Source organism: Aulonocara stuartgranti (genome assembly GCF_965226115.1).
Source record: "Aulonocara stuartgranti genome assembly, chromosome: 22".
Taxonomy (NCBI): domain Eukaryota; kingdom Metazoa; phylum Chordata; class Actinopteri; order Cichliformes; family Cichlidae; genus Aulonocara; species Aulonocara stuartgranti.
In genome coordinates, this window is record NC_138957.1 from 17232686 (window position 1) to 17247500 (window position 14815).

The following is a 14815-nucleotide window of genomic DNA, read 5'->3' on the forward strand; positions in this document are numbered from 1 at the left end:
AATTCAAACGTGTGCACTCAATTCTTATTTCTGAAAGTAATTAAAGATGATTTTAAGACTTTAAAATTTTGAAATAAAGCAGTTAGGCCAGAAATTCACTGGCACTATCTAAGACAACTGCCGTTCTTCCACTTGACTCACCTTCACCCCACTGACTGAGTTGAGAACGAGTCATTCCAAAATATTCCACTTCCTCACCTTCAAGAAAACAAATGCAACACATACAATGATGTGATTACCCTTAAACTAAAGCCGGTGTTCCGTTCTCAAATTCATTTTATAATAATAATAATAAGCTTCTGTTACCAATTAAATTTAAAAATGGTGTTGTGTTTCTGTTAATTATATATTGACCTAACTATATGTTTTTATAATACTGAACGCTGAAAATTAAATAAAAAAATATTTTACTTCATATGTTTGTCTATAGTTGCTTCATGCCTTCACACTATGTGGCACAATGATTGTTTTTACTCTGTACAAACAGGAAAAAATGTGATTTTGAATTTATCTCAGCGTAGTTAATACAAAACTACTTTATTTTCAATCAGTATACAATTCATATTGACATATGGCGAGGGCGCTGGAGTCTGCGTTTTGTGTTTATGGGAAACAAGATGATGATTTCCCTGATAAGTGGGATACATAACAGTGAAAATATGGGGAAGTTGATGCTGTGTATTCCCAGTGAGTGCGTCCGTGACAGGAAGAGGGAGAAGCCGCCGCGGAGCGTCTTTTCCCTTTCAGTCTACCCCGGGTAATTTACAGTAACTCCCGTGCGAGTTGCTGCCTCCTTTGGTCTTAACTCAAGGAATATGGCTGTGTTGAAGATACAAGACCAGGTAATGCTCACCTATGAATTCAGTTAGTTGGGGTGTAGTCAGCTCGACACTTTTGAGGAAAACTGATTAACGCCAGTTTGCTCGAGTTTTTACAGTATGGAGATAAGGAGCGGCGTGTCACGTCGACTGCTTATTTTTCCTTAAACTTGTGTAACATAAAACTATTAGGTTTGTCGATAGTGACTTAAGCCTGCCGTGCAAATGTTATTTTTGAAATAAAAGTCTAAATGCTAGGCTAATGTTGCATCATTCTTATCATTAAGTCAACTAACATGTTAGCTAACTAGCTATAGCCGTAAACAGAAAAAAAGAAAAAAAGAGCAAGAAGTATGCTAACGTGTGGCCATCTGTTGCCTTACATTAACTTTGTCCAGTTAAAGTAGTTTCATGCCAAAGGCTCGGTGCTTTTGACTGTTTGTGTGTGTGTTGCTGGTGGTGATGGACCGATGAACACAGCTGGATAGCTACGAGGTTATCTGGGTGGCTAGCTAACTCCTGCGCCCTGTTAAATGTGAATAAGCAACCGCAATCCTTAACGCGCGGTACACCTTGCCAGGTTAATAACGTAAAAGTTAGCCGATATCGTGGATTGGATTGCACCTTCCAAATTAAAAGACTGCAGATCGAATTTGTTGCCCAGTAGGTTTGTCAGCTGTCCGTCTCAGCCCCCGAGGGCAGCTTCGGGCAGTCACCTGTTGCTGGAGATAAGAAAGGCTGTCACAGGAAGTAGCAGCTGGTGCTGGCCCTCAAGTCTGCTCAGCTGTGTTCACCGGTCAGACATTATCCTCAGATCAGCTGCTGGAAACGCTCCTGTCTTCAGGGTGGTGATAGCAAGTGGGCGGGTTGATCATTAGCCAAAGGTCGGATTAATGTTTTTGCCACACACTATTTATTTATTTATATTCCACGTTTGGCCCACTGAGAAGCCAGCCACATTAACAGCAGTTTGTATGTTATATAACATTTGAAAGGAAAATTGGTTGGTTGATTGGTTGATAGATAGATGTAATAAATTAGGAAATCAAGTGTGTAAGCTCATATACATGTATGCATTTTACTTAACAGAAATAAAAATAGAATTATATATATGTATATTTAAAAAGAAAATAGTATTGTGGAGCAATCTATTTAAAAGACAGAATATTTTTTGGCATGGAATTTGTTGATTTGTCAACATACATAAAGAACAGGTTAACTTAGACTCAGACTTTTACACCGTGAGTCAAAGTACTGTGTTTCTGTTCGAGTGCTGGTGCTAAACTTCTTAAATAATACATTTTATAATAAAGATGATGAAACTGCATTAGGCTAAAATTATCGATTTAACTCTTTCATTTTTTAAATTTATGTTTTATACTCTTAATGACTTATCAGGGGTTCAGTATAATGACACTGACTGCTTAGAAATTCAGTTATATGTTGAGTCACAATTGGCTTTGATTGAAGCTCTGATGAGTTTGGTCAAGAAAAAGTGGGTCAGGTATTGTGGGGCTCAGTGTCCTGTCCTGGCCTGAACAGTCTTCCAGTCTTACATCAAGCACGCAACGAGCGGAAGAGTGTGTGTGGTCAGATCTCCCTCTCTATTCTCTATTGTTCTCTGTGCTGTTTGCTGACAAGTTGACAAAGGGACAAAAATAGTCACACTTAGAGTGCTCAGAGGGCCAAAGTGGAGACGAGAATGTCATTTTTCTTGGCAACGGCGTATGTTTGTCCTGCAGAGGGCGTCCTGTTGCTTAGAAACCAGGCTGTTTGACCCAGCTAAGAAGTAGGGCTGCTCGATTATGGCAAAAATGATAATCACGATTATTTTCACTGAAATTGAGATCACGATTATTTGACGATATTTATTTAACCCTTTAAGACCTACCATAGAACCAAGTCCGCCAGAGCTTATATTATTTTTTTACATGTTGTAGTGCCATTTGTGGGAGCATTTCAAGTTGCTATACATCAATACAACTGTTATAGCCCAAATTTTAATAATATGTCTGCATTAAGTCCATAGTAATTACATTAATTGCAAAAAAGCGCAATAAACTACAAAAAAAATTGAAAATCGTTTTTGTTTTTTTTTACATATATTTCTACTTGGAGAAATTTAAGAGGTTTATCCCTCAAAACTTTAAATACAAAAAAGTTGCAAAAAATAGTTTACAACAACAGGAAATTTATTTTGAGTGTCTTCATAGTTTTATTTTGGAGATACACCAATTTTTATATATACTGCAGGAAAAACAAAAAAAAAACAATCCTATGATGCAAATTTGCAAAGAAAACAGCATGTGCATCAAAATAAACTATTTCTAGCAGTGCAATTCGAGTTCTAAGCATCACGGAATCTATTCAGAAAAGTCAAACATGACTTATAAAAACACCAGTATAGGCTTTTAAGGCCTACAAGTAAAAAACTACATTTTCCGCGAAAATGACGTCACTTCCGGTTTCGGGCAGGAAATGCGACAGTTCACGTTGACGTCTTTTTCAATGTGGGAAGTGTTAAGAACAGCTGATCAGATCGGCAAAGTGTTTCTGGAATATTATGTTTTTGTTCCTGCAAGTGCTTTTTATGCAGTTTTTGCAAAGCTTTATGTGGAAGCAAACCGTGACTTAGGACAAGCTGATGGCATAAGATGTAAGTACAACTCCTCTGGTTTCATATGCAAAACAAATTATTGCGCTAGCTTACATGGTTCAGGTTCTACAGGGATTTAAAAATAGTTACACAAAACAGAGCATGCTGCTCTGACTGGCTTTAAAGGGTTAATAATAACAATGTATTGAATAATGACTTTAAAAAATAATATAAAATAGTGTGCAAATACTGATAACAGTGCAAATGTTTGCAATATAAGAAATAAATGAAAAATGTAAACATCTATGTTTAGTGAACTTTGCAGTGTTGCTCTGTGGTGCAGCTACTACACCATAGCAAAGTTTACACACTGTGTCTACTTGATCCACGTCTGACTCCGCGAACCCATAATGTTTCCACACCACTGAAGTTTTTTTTTTTACCTCTCTTTTCAACCAACGGCAGTCACTCTCCTGTCCAAATAACTTCTGCTTAGCTTTCCGAGCTTTCCTCGGGTCCTCTTAATTGTTGTGATGCGTGTTCGAAATGCAGAGAGGTGCGCTCGATTTACCACACGGAGCAGCGCGAGAGTAAAGCACGAGGGAGGGAGGGGCTAATAATCGGCTCAGTCATTTTTAATGATCGTTGAAAGCCCAGATCGTAATCGTGATTAAAATTTGATTAATTGAGCAGCCCTACTAAGAAGTGATTGAATCATTTCTTCTTCTCCTTTTTTTTTTTTTTTTTTTAAATATACTATCATTAGTATTTCAAATGTTTCTCCTTCTATGTGTTTACTGGCCTGCGACTTCTCAAAAGAACTGTCTCTATTCAGCAGAATCGTGCGATGCAATAGCCGGTCACCAGAGAGCTTCTGACCATCATGCACCAAGTTGTTTGGATAAGTGCAGTGTGTGCAGAATTTATACAGCTTAATTGCTTTATTGCTTTAGTTTTCAGTTTTATAGTCCTGGAGAGTATGTAGTCTATTCTAGGTTAATCTGGCTAAAAGTAGTGACTTATACAAGAAAAACCATTAGGAGTCACAGTTTGTTTTAGTTTATTTAGTCATAGTTAGTGTAAGTTTGATCAGAATTTGCAGATCTGCGAGTCAGCTGGGGTCCGCTTGAGGCCGCTTGTGTCTGAGTGACATCAACTACACGTGCGCCCAAGGAAGTGGAATTTAGGCATAGTTCATAGAATTATAACGGGAATAACTCCTAGTCTGTTGGGTCTCCAGCTGTCCGTGTCTGTGTCTGAGTATAATCAAAGCGTAAGCTGACCCAGTGGTTAAAACTGACTGTTCTGTGTTCTTGTTCTTTATCGGCGTTCCTGTTTCTCCCGCATTAACAATACATTAAAGATGATCTTGGCTCAAGGTTAGATGGTGTTAAAATAAATCTGCAGAGTTCTTCTTACAGTTCAAATAAAGGATTTTAAAAGAAAAAGGTAGAACTTCACATCACATCAGATTTTCACTAAACAATTAACCAATTATCCATTTAAAACTAAATTAATCAGAACAATATAATTGCCAGTGCTATAGAAAATCTGCCAAAAATATTTTAAAAAGCAATAATTGAATCAGTCAAATTCTTTAACTCTGTTTATTTTTGTTTAGTATTTTTTGGAAAATGAATTAAAGTCAAAGAGATGGTGAGAATCTGTGACCTTACATTTAAAAAAAGCCCAAAGCCAAATCAGAGTTATTTAGATTCATATGAATGTCACTGATACAATATTGATATTTCATTTTTAAATATCACAGTTATTGTCAGCGCAGTCATTGTGACATACCTAGTACACATCATACCAGTTGTGTCGCATTACCAGTAAGTTAGTAATCGTTATCAATATCTTGAGGCCAGTTCAATATCACAGTAATAATAATCCGGTTGTTCAGTGATGACACGACGAATCCTACTTCCGGTAGTAGTCTGCGTTTAATATGGCTTTTGTGTTGTTAACATGTTTAATGTTATGTATTTTCTTCTATTTAATCTCAAAAAGCTCCTAAAACAGTCAGTGATCACTGTTGACCTCCCTCGGCTTTTATTACCGCTAATCATTTATTTAAGCTCAGTTTTTAAAACCTTAGGATGTAACTACAGCCCAGCCCATGCAGCAGTATATGAATGACTAACCTCGTATTGTGGATGGATTATCTCAGTTGTTCTCCTGGCTGAAGTTTGGTCCTTTTACAGCATCCTGCCATGCGATTACATTTGTTCCTGACCACCGTGAACACTCACGTTAACTTTTATCGAGTGGAAAAAAAGTTAGCTTGTTTATATTATGCTAACATAGCTGTGTCGCTAGCGGTCACGTAGCACATCATTATATACCAGCTAGCCCAACTTCAGTAACCCTACAAACGTCACTGCTGTTTAGTTTTCTGTCTTCATTTATGCTGGAAGTGATAACTGAGCTGTAATTTGTTTCCAAAACCCCGCAGTCAGGACATGCTATATTGTATTTAGATAGAAGCTAGCGAGCTAACTCCCTGCTAACTTCTAACTCGTTAAATGTCATAAATTCCGTTTTCATGGATGCCTGGATGTTAAACTCAATTGTTACACCTGGTAGAGCAGAACGCTGATCATTTTATTAAAGATGAAAGACTTTAGGCAGTTTTTCTACTCTCAGTAATGCCATAGTGATCGTTTGATATATGGACCTGCAGCGGAGTTTAGGCCCAGACACGGCTAGTGACGTCAGACTGAACAACCGAATAATTAAAAAAGTCTATCCCGCGTACTAGTTCAAAAGTTGTATTAAAACACTGACGTGATGGTAGCAGACCATTTATTTAAAATGTTTAAATAATTTGTTGATGGGAGACAGATTAAAGTGTTGAATGGATGCAGAGTAGGTGGTTAACGATACTATGAGGTATAAAGTTAGTTAGATTATCTTAGCTTAAGCAATTTACAACATTAGCCATTACAAACATTTCAGCCTATCATACAGATGATTTCATAACGGTAATATCAGCTTTCTTGAGCAAAATGGTAACCTGTATTTTAGGATAGCAACGCACAGTACTTTCATACATAATGAGTCAGGGGAGAGCTATCGCAGCAGCTGCACTAATCGCCATCTTCCACTTGTAGTTTTTGCTGCTCTGTTTGTAGTTTTTCTAGAGATATAATAGCTCTAGATGGCTCTGGCTACACATCAAAACAGCAAAGTTATACTACAGATGATCTCATGATGATCGTTGAAACCTTTTAATATATCTCACGGTATCAGCTGATATCAGCAGGTTTATTACTGCTGTCTGTGCCAGCACACACACTCACGCACTGCCCTTTGTGTTTCTGGGATCATGTTACACACACCGTGCATCCTATTGCTGGGTCAGAGCAGAGGTCAGTGCAGGCCTGCATACTTTCTCTTACACATGCACACTGTCACGCCAGGTCTCTCATGAAGTAGCTGCAGTCACACTGGACTTTTCATACCACACAAGACCAACCTAACAAAATGTTTATTTATTTGTTAGATTGTTTTTTCACATGATGTTGATCATTCATTTTACTGTATCTGGAGTTTTCCAGCCTGTTCCACATCCACTGCTTTGGCTTTGCTTTTGAGTTTGGGTGGATACAGACAGAAATACTCACTTCTGTTTAGCGGATTACAACAAATTTGCTTTGTAAATATCTTCGGGCTGCTCTGCTTAGAGTTTCCCCAGTGCTAGCAAGTGGGATAGACAAAACGCTGGTTGTTTACATGCTTTGCTTCGTGAAAATCATTCTTTGTTTGTGCTTTTGATGCAAATCTGTAATGGCAGAGTGATTACTGTAGGAAAAAAGAAATTGTATGTTGTGTTTCATATTATGTTTCTAAATGCTAAAACCATTAGACTTAAAATTTAGGCCTGCACAAAGGCTCTTTCTAAATGAATCGCTCTCTCTCATTTGCCTTGCGCCGTCCCTCCCACTGAGTTAATAGGGATGTGTGGCTTGGCAAGATTGCTCTTTTTAGGATCTGAGTTGAATATGAAGGAGACACAGACACACACACACACACACACACACACACACAGTATTGCACGCACAGACTGGTCTTGTTAGCTACCCTCACATTCTCTGGCAAAGCCATTTGGTTCCAGTTTTATAATGAGGAGATGGGAACTTCTAAAGCTATGCCACCAGTACACCAAAGAGGACAGGGGCACACACACAAACTAAAACAACAACAATGTGGTATTCATTTTCTTTGATTCTTCAGCATACAAAATGAAAGGGGACTTCTATTGTAGCACCAGCTTTATAAAATGCAGATAATTTACACCCCATTTAGCTAAAAACAGCACTACATTTAAGTGTGTATGTGTATTTGTTGTTGTTGTTGTTGTTGCTTTTAACAATCTATGTTGAATATAGCTTTTAAGATGCCTGAAGATGCCTGGCCAGTTAACAAAATATGAGCAGCCTTTGACATTATTACTTTAATGTGCAATAACAGACACAGGAGTTTTATTACATCGGTACTTAATGATAAGGCAAAGGGTAGACTGAGTCAGGTAGAGTTGTAAACAAGCAGGGATCTGGACCGAGCTCAAACGTCCAACAAACAGCATGGTTTCTGTTCCTTGAGAGGGAAGCTTTTACTCTAAAAGCATTATTAGACTTTCGCTTTTGTTCTTACAGTTAAAACAGTGGAAGTATTGTCATACTCGTTAGCTGGACAGTCAGGATAAGCCCTGACCAGGAAGTGACCTGGTTACAGTGACGCATCAAATAGCTGTCCTTTGTCCCAGTAAATCTTACTTCTCTCGTCACTCTTTTTATAACTTGATTCTCTTTTATCTGCTCTTCTTTTTTTCCACTGTCAACTTACACAGCTGTTCTGTAGTGCTCCAGGTACCTGCCTACAATCATCCCCTCCCATTCCCACTCCTTTTCTTTTTATTTCTCTCTGTCTCTCACCCCTTTTATCTCTACTCCCCTTTCCCTCCCTTCTCTTTCTCTTCCCTGGCTCTCTTTTTCTCTCTCCTCTCCCCTCCCCCTCCTTTCCCTCTCCTATCCCTCTCTTCTTTTGAAAGAGCTGGCTTCAGCAGTCTGCCTGAAATGAGCGATGCATACCCACACATACATTAGGTGCTGCTGCCCCCTCCCACGTTTATGCTAATCTGTGTGTGTGCGCACGCGTGTGTGTTTGCATCAGTTGCGTATGTGCTCCTGGCTGCAGCACAGCAGCGAGGATATGTAGCTTCCTGTGCGCAGCTCATTCTGCCGCATGCCTCTTACTGCCACCATTACGCAAAGGAATTCCCTGCCGTCTCCGCTACTGCCGCTCACAGAGTGTGAGTGTGGAGACGAGAGAGGAGGAGGAGGAGGAGGATAAAAAGACATGCCGCAAAGCAACACTGACAGATAGAGGACAGAGCCGGATTTCAGAGTGGGTTTTTTTCTGCGAAGATGTGCAGCGCTTGTTTACGAGGAAAACACTATGTGTGCGGGATTTACTGCTGACCTTTGTGCCGATGAATTGTGCACATATGTGAGAAGGAACACTCTGTATTCATGTGCGTGAGTGACAGAGCGTGTGTGTGAGTGAGTGAGTGATTGTGTGGCGTGTGAATGTTTGTTCCCGATGCGGTCTGAGCGGGCTAGCCGTGTGTGTATTGTGGTACTGGAGGAGGTAGAGGAGGATGAGTCCTGCTCTTCATCCCCACCTCCACGGCCCAAATCATCCCCAGACCGCAGATCCCATCATGCCTCTCGAAAGGTAGTCGCTGAGGATGACAAGGTGAGATGGGACTGTTTGCTGAATCTCTAAATTGCTGGTTTTAATGAGGGTACCATCTACAGTTTTGTGTGTAAATGACAGCATTAACTAGGATTTAAGGTAGACCACTGCACTTTTTAGTTCTGGTCTGATGTTTATACCTGTACTGTTTCATGTGCCATTCTATAAAAATACAGTGCACTTTCAGCACATGGTTTGTGCCACTAAATATAGCGCTAGTATTGTCCTGCCACATGAGAACTGCTCTGGTTTGTATAGATTAAAAGCAAGCCCTGGTCTTTGTAGTCTCCGCTGTTGGATGTATAAAGGGCAAGCTTTCTGCTGGAACATGCTAATAAGTCTTTTCAACTTATGATGACTGCTCTTTGAAGCATGCACTGAAGAGGGTGAAGCCAAAGATGATGTGCCGGCTGTGATGACAGGGTTTATGCATGGGGACCTCCTTCAGTCACTTACATTAGCTTAGTGGTCATCATTGTAATAGGCAAGAGATGGATGCCGGCATGCTAGACAGCCCTACTTATTTTTAGTTTGGAGGTAATGAGAGCAGGTTGGGGAAAACAGAAGAAGGCTGAAGTGTTTGTTGTAGTGCTTATTAACACTAGATCGTACTAAGTATAGACTGAACAGCAGTGTTTGACCATGACGAGCCACTCTAGCAAAAAAGGTTTGTCAGTAAGAGACATGGAGCCTCAGTAGACATACTTGATAGGTTGCAAAAGAGCGAACGGCAGCATTTGAAGATTAGAGCCTCGCCAAAATCAGCACCATCATATTAGCGTTAGGCACTTTCACTACTGTTGCAGCAAATGAAAAACACTTTTTTATTTATAGGTTTTGAAAGAAGGAAGCTGCAATTAGAGAACAGTAGCATTAATTTAAAATTTCTACATTGCTCAAATCTTGGTAACAAAGATGAGGCTCACTAGGGGAGTCTTTAAGGCGATTTATTATAATACCAAATGTCTGCTGTGCTGCATGAGTTTTGTTATTTTTCTCTATCAAACACAGAAACAGTTAAATCTCAGAGATGACAAATTACCCTTTTATTATGAATTCATCACTTCTGAAAGCCGAAAGCAGTTTTAAAATAAAGGCTGATGCAAGGAAAAGGAGGATGCTGTTTTTGTCTTAATCTTACTTTTATCATGACTGCAGGGCATCGCTGGCTACAAATCCTGCTCAGTATGCTGTCAACCTCATGGCAGCTGTTTACATTTATGACCGTGAGCATAGATTAAACGGAGGCTAAAGATAAACCATGTGCCTGTCATTCATTCACAGTTTCTTTCTTGAGGAGGACCTTGTATAACTTGTTTAAATTTAGGAAATGTACTCAAAATTCTTCTTTATTCATAAATGTATTTTATTCATTTTTATTTTATTCTATATTTACATTTTATTTACTTTCTGTTGCAGCACAACGTGGCAAGAATGCTCAGGATTAACCCAGATTTGAACAGTTTTGTGCCAAAACAGCCACTCATAAACAAATAGGTGATATACAGCCATATGTGACCTATGGCTCTGTCCCAGCCTGGGATTATACTCTGTGTGTGTGCAAGACTCTTCCGTCTGAAACACTCATAACTCTCTCTGATAACACACTTGTCAGCATAGAAAATTACTGCCTTTCCAATAGTGCTATACGCTGGCATTTCTCATCATTCTTTCTTTTTTTAATCTCTATAGCCATCTCTGTTGAGAGCCATCTTCAATGTGGACCCAGATGAAGTTCGCGCCCTCATATTCAAGAAAGAGGATGTCAACATTCAGGTAAATCACACACTTTTGTTGCTTCAGGTCGTTTAGTTTTAGAATAATTTACACAAACACATTAGCATTGCCTTTCACTGCCACAGGGCACATAAACAACAGCGAGGGGAGCAGCAGGCAGCCGGCAGCCCACAGCTGATCTGGGTTTATCGATTGGCTGGCGGAGTGCTTTTTTGGCAGCTTTCTGTATTCTGCATCCTATGTAGCTGCCAGCCAGACAGGACATATGAACTGTTTGTAACACTCTAACCTTTCAGATGAGAAAGGACACGACCTTCACTGGCTCTCTCCTTTTTCCCCAATTTCATTCAGTCTGTGTCCCAGTCTTCCTGAGCGTGTTTTTCCAGTGTGATTTCTGTGGTTCTATAATGGTGGGGTCATAACACCAGCTCTCCCTGGAGCCAGCTACACTAGCCCAGGCCTATTCCAGTCACATGAGATTTGTTTATAGCCCCACCTCACTGATTGGTCTCAGTTGTACTGAAAGGGCGAGATGTGTGTTGAAGTGATGAAGTGAAGGGAAGAATAAAAGGGAAACGATGATAGATATTTTTACTGAATGGCACTTCCTGTGGTCTGCAACACTGTAAGGTCTATTGATTCTGTTCTGGCATGCAGCAAATGATGTCACAGCTCAGGATGTGTGTCCTGAACGAGAAGTGAAACCTATTTTTTACTGATTGTTTTTGTTTCGTAACGTCCTCCCAGGACAACGAGAAGCGGACCCCGCTGCATGCTGCAGCTTACCTGGGAGATGCTGAGATCATTGAACTTCTCATCCTCTCAGGTAAACATTACACCCCAGCTCACCTGTTAAGCTAATCATCCATCCATTCGCTTATCCTTTTCAGGGTCGCGGGGGGCGCTGGAGCCTATCCCAGCTGTCATAGGGCGAGAGGCGGGGTACACCCTGGACAGGTCGCCAGTCTGTCGCAGGGCCAACACACAGGGACAGACAACCATTCGCACTCACATTCACACCAATTAACCTATCCCCAGAAGCTGCATGTCTTTGGGCGGTGAGAGGAAGCCGGAGTACCCGGAGGGAACCCACGCAAACACGGGGAGAACATGCAAACTCCACACAGAAAGACCGGCCTGATGGTGGAATTGAACTCAGGACCTTCTTGCTGTGCGGCAACAGTGCTAACCACCGTGCCACCGTGCTGCTGTTAAGCCAATCATTTGATTTCATTTCTACCTAATTATGGACCTCTAGTTATAATGCCTGGGTGGATGGAGAAATACAGTTATGTCTGTATCCTCATTACCTCTTCTGTATGTTTATATCCCTTCACTCAAACTGTAGTATTTTTTAGGCACGAGTCTTAAAAGCGTTATTTACATCATGCTGATTGCTCGGTAAGATACTCAAAGCAACACTGAATAATTAGCTGTTCTCTCCTTATTAAAATGTGCAATTTGTAAGAGCCTCGTGGGAGTGTCCTCCCAAGAGGGACGCTTTTCTTTCCAAGCTTCTTAGACTATGATGACCTGGATGACTGAGAACCTTCACAGACAACTTTTTTTTTTGTATTTCATTAATGCCATGTTACTCTTTTCCCCCCTGTAGTTCCCTACTTCCATACAGCTCAGTGCATTTTAAACTGGAATAAAAGCCTGACTGTTTGTCATCTCTTTTATCATAACATGCAGTTTCTCAGTAATTTCCATGCTGTGCTCACTGCTCAGTTACCGTCTCATGGTGACTAGTGACCGCTCTTGTGATCTGTCAACAATCTGATACGAGTGTTTTTTTGGCTTCATTTTCTGTGAAGTAAGCTGAGCACATCAGTGGGAGGAGCTTACACTTAAACGCCTGAGTGTAAGCATACGTGTAACACGAGTGAGTAGGGTGCTGTAGTGCGTGAATAAATGTGAGACTGTGTGTGCATTCAGTGTTTCTCAATGAAGAGCAAGTAACAGGTGCAGCTGCAGGGCTATTTTAACACACGGGTCGTGCCAAAAGGGGATCATGGGCATTTTATATCTTCCAGCCACTGTTGGCTCATCCTCCTTCTCATAAAATCCTTTTTTATTTATTTTTTTTACAAGATATTTTTTAAGATATTTAGCTCTTCCCCTCCTTTTTGTACATTCTGCGATTCTGCGTATGGCACTATGTGACTGCTCTGACATCTCCTTTTTCTTACCCTGTCTCACTCTCTTCTTCTCACTCAAGGAGCCCGAGTTAATGCCAAAGATAACAAGTGGTTAACTCCTCTTCACCGAGCTGTGGCTTCTTGTAGTGAGGTAACACATTACACAAACACACATGCAAATGTGACCTCTGGGGAATCCGCTACAACTTTGACCCTGTCACAAGTAATGGTAAACAAATCCTTTTTTAAGGGAGATTTCGCAAACACTTTCTGCTTAGAATATCTTTTAGCTGCTTTACTGACAAGGTTTCGAGAAAGGTCTGTCGTGATAAAGTTAAGAGAATCTTTCCCAGAATCTGGCCTTAAAGGGGCAAATGGAAATAACCCCTGTGTTATGGCTTTGTGTTTGATAAACGTCAAAATGTCTGCCTATTCTTCTTAGTCCTGGGCGACATGCCCAAACTAACATAGTCCCTTGTGTAGTTTCTACTTTCCAGCATTTTGATTTCAGGATGAAAGCCCTCTATGAATAGAATATGAACTTTCTAAACACCCACACAGCCACCTGTAAACCTTGGTGCTTACATTCTTAGAGCACTGAGACTGTTTTCCAGTAGACCTTATGTTTGCTCACTCTTTATTCAGGATGCTGTGGCAGTGTTACTAAAGCACAGTGCGGATGTGAATGCTCGTGACAAGAACTGGCAGACGCCGCTCCATGTAGCAGCTAGCAATAAGGCGGTACGCTGTGCTGAGGCTTTGGTCCCGTTGCTAAGCAATGTCAACGTATCTGATCGGGCGGGACGCACTTCCCTGCACCACGCTGCCTTCAGTGGACATGTAGAGGTCAGTCTTTCTTCACTCCCACACACACAGATACAGAGGTGACTACACATCAGCTCCTTGTCAATCTGATTCTGTGTGTCAGATGGTGAAGTTGCTGCTGTCAAGAGGAGCCAACATTAATGCGTTTGATAAGAAGGACAGGAGAGCCATCCACTGGGCAGCCTACATGGGTAAGAGTGTTCATAGTGGTCATAGTGTTGATGTGAATGGGAGATGCTGGCATGTAGTTCTTGACAGAAGTGAATTTGACTCATCTCCTTCTCACTTCTCTGTATTAGGTCACCTGGAGGTAGTGAAGTTCTTGGTTGCCAGTGGAGCTGAGATGGACTGTAAGGACAAGAAGGCTTATACCCCACTGCATGCAGCTGCCTCCAGTGGCATGAGCAGCACAGTGCACTACCTGCTGAGCCTCGGGGTTAACGTCAGTACAGACATACTGACAGTGTCCTTAAAATGCCGTCTGTGTCACCAAAATTTCTTACTGTAGTTAGTAATGGTTAAATTGAAAATGTTGTTCCTCTGTGCATAGGTAAATGAGGCTAATGCCTATGGCAACACACCACTCCATTTGGCTTGTTACAATGGACAGGATGTGGTTGTCGGTGAGCTGATCAAGGCAGGAGCCAGTGTTAACCAGGTGTGTGCGCATCACTCTCTGCCACGTTGCATGTGAATAGTAATTGTGTGTTTAATCCTGTTACTTGGTCCCCTGGCTTCAGGTGAACGAGAGGGGCTTCTCTGCCCTCCACTTTGCTTCCTCCTCACGCCAGGGGGCGCTGTGCCAGGAGCTGCTGTTGGCCCATGGGGCTCACATCAACTTGCAGGTAATGTTAACATGCAGTTAAAAAAGCTGAAACTAGAAATTCATCCAAGGGAGAGTATTTGCTTTCCAAAGAAGGAAGTATGTGCATAATGCT

General features: G+C 40.9%; 1 protein-coding gene across 2 annotated transcripts in view; it reads left to right on the forward strand.

Moving 5' to 3' along the window:
• The first annotated feature begins 625 nt into the window (after nt 1-625).
• Nucleotides 626-14815, forward strand: part of ankrd28a (ankyrin repeat domain 28a) — a 21649-nt gene continuing 7459 nt past the window's right edge. The window contains exons 1-9 of one of the 2 annotated variants that reach the window (XM_082521227.1): nt 626-842; nt 10867-10950; nt 11659-11737; nt 13133-13203; nt 13698-13898; nt 13981-14068; nt 14177-14319; nt 14428-14535; nt 14618-14722. In XM_082521227.1, the coding sequence (XP_082377353.1) occupies nt 816-842; nt 10867-10950; nt 11659-11737; nt 13133-13203; nt 13698-13898; nt 13981-14068; nt 14177-14319; nt 14428-14535; nt 14618-14722 (906 nt within the window). In that variant the 5' untranslated portion in view covers nt 626-815. Of the gene's footprint in view, nt 843-8286; nt 9175-10866; nt 10951-11658; nt 11738-13132; nt 13204-13697; nt 13899-13980; nt 14069-14176; nt 14320-14427; nt 14536-14617; nt 14723-14815 lie in introns of those variants that run through there. The other variant, XM_082521226.1, reaches the window with a different exon arrangement.